The 1,428-nt window shown below is 51.0% G+C and overlaps 2 protein-coding genes across 2 annotated transcripts in view; both read right to left on the bottom strand.

The window, feature by feature from the left end:
• The window catches only part of LOC115296196 (histone H3.1), a 16,333-nt gene extending 16,063 nt beyond the window's left edge, over window positions 1-270 (bottom strand). Inside the window, exon 1 of the mRNA XM_029944687.1 lies at window positions 2-270. Within this exon, the coding sequence (XP_029800547.1) occupies window positions 2-198 (197 nt within the window). The 5' untranslated portion in view covers window positions 199-270. The remainder of the gene's footprint in view (window position 1) is intronic.
• An 822-nt stretch (window positions 271-1,092) lies between these two features.
• Window positions 1,093-1,428, bottom strand: part of LOC115296182 (histone H2A type 1-C-like) — a 185,542-nt gene continuing 185,206 nt past the window's right edge. The window contains exon 3 of the mRNA XM_029944672.1: window positions 1,093-1,428. Coding sequence (XP_029800532.1) covers window positions 1,182-1,428 — 247 coding nt within the window. The 3' untranslated portion in view covers window positions 1,093-1,181.

Below are 1,428 nucleotides of genomic sequence, written 5' to 3' on the forward strand. Positions count from 1 at the left end.
CAGCTTGCGGATCAGCAGCTCCGTGGACTTCTGGTAGCGGCGGATCTCGCGCAGGGCCACCGTGCCGGGCCGGTAGCGGTGCGGCTTCTTGACGCCGCCGGTGGCCGGCGCGCTCTTGCGGGCCGCCTTGGTGGCCAGCTGCTTGCGCGGGGCCTTGCCGCCCGTCGACTTGCGCGCCGTCTGCTTCGTGCGAGCCATTCCTCAAGCGGAGAGCGTCTTCACCGAAAGCGGTGACAAATGCACGGCCCTCCTTCTTTTATACAGCCGGACCGCCACCCATTGGGCGCAAGAACATTCAAAAGTTCCCGCGCCCTCCTCAGATTGGTCCACCTCTGTGCGGAGCCCGGATTAAGCCTTGCTTTCAGGTTGGTGAATGAACCCGAAACTCCGCCCTTATATGGTGGTTACTCTGACGTCATTTATTTACCCTTTCGCTCCCGTGTCCACTGTGGACAAAATTGTTGCACACAGAGCTTCAGATACTTTAAATGTAAAGTAAGGTAATTACGCAAAGCAACATAGGGACTTTCCAATGGATGTTTTGTTGTTTAGAAAAAAACCATCAAGATATTCTGCAGGTGTTTAAGTAAATATATACAAAGGCTGCATCTAAAATGACGTGCAGTATTTTGTTGAGTGTGTCAATATCGTGGAGAATTAGCAAAATGTTCATTTACAAGCATGACTTATCAAACATCTGTGGCCTTATCCTCCCTGCTTTGGCAGACATGCCTTTCTCATAAACTTGGGTTTTGAGGATGCATTCCATAAAAGGAAAAAATTTAAGAACCTAGCATCTTTCATGATTATTTCCTTCACCAAAGCCAAGCTACTGTCATTGCGAAAAACTTTCAGTCTTATGCGGAATATAGCAATGCCTTTTTGTGCTTGACTAGAAATTAACGCACCCTACCTACGTGGCTAAACAAGGCCAGTGGGGTTTGCAATCTTAAATTTCTGTATTGGTCTTTTCCCTCGAAACTGTTAAAGCATCTCTATGGGGAGAAAGCTTTAGGGGTCAAGTGTGACATTTCACCTCCTATGTTTTCAAACGCTAATAGCTCGAAGCACTACAGCTCTTTTAAAGGAACCTGTGGGTGGCTCTTAAAAGAGCCTTTTTAAGTAGTTAGGTAGACTTTCTCTTGGCCAGGAAAGGGAAGCCTAGGTGAGAAGTCAACAGCTTATTTGCCCTTGGCCTTGTGGTGGCTCTCGGTCTTCTTGGGCAGCAACACGGCCTGGATGTTGGGCAGCACGCCGCCCTGCGCGATGGTGACGCGGCCCAGCAGCTTGTTGAGCTCCTCGTCGTTGCGGATGGCCAGCTGCAGGTGGCGCGGGATGATGCGCGTCTTCTTGTTGTCGCGGGCCGCGTTGCCCGCCAGCTCCAGGATCTCGGCCGTCAGGTACTCGAGCACGGCCGCCAGGTACACG

Source organism: Suricata suricatta, chromosome 7 (genome assembly GCF_006229205.1).
Source record: "Suricata suricatta isolate VVHF042 chromosome 7, meerkat_22Aug2017_6uvM2_HiC, whole genome shotgun sequence".
In the NCBI taxonomy this organism is placed as follows: domain Eukaryota; kingdom Metazoa; phylum Chordata; class Mammalia; order Carnivora; family Herpestidae; genus Suricata; species Suricata suricatta.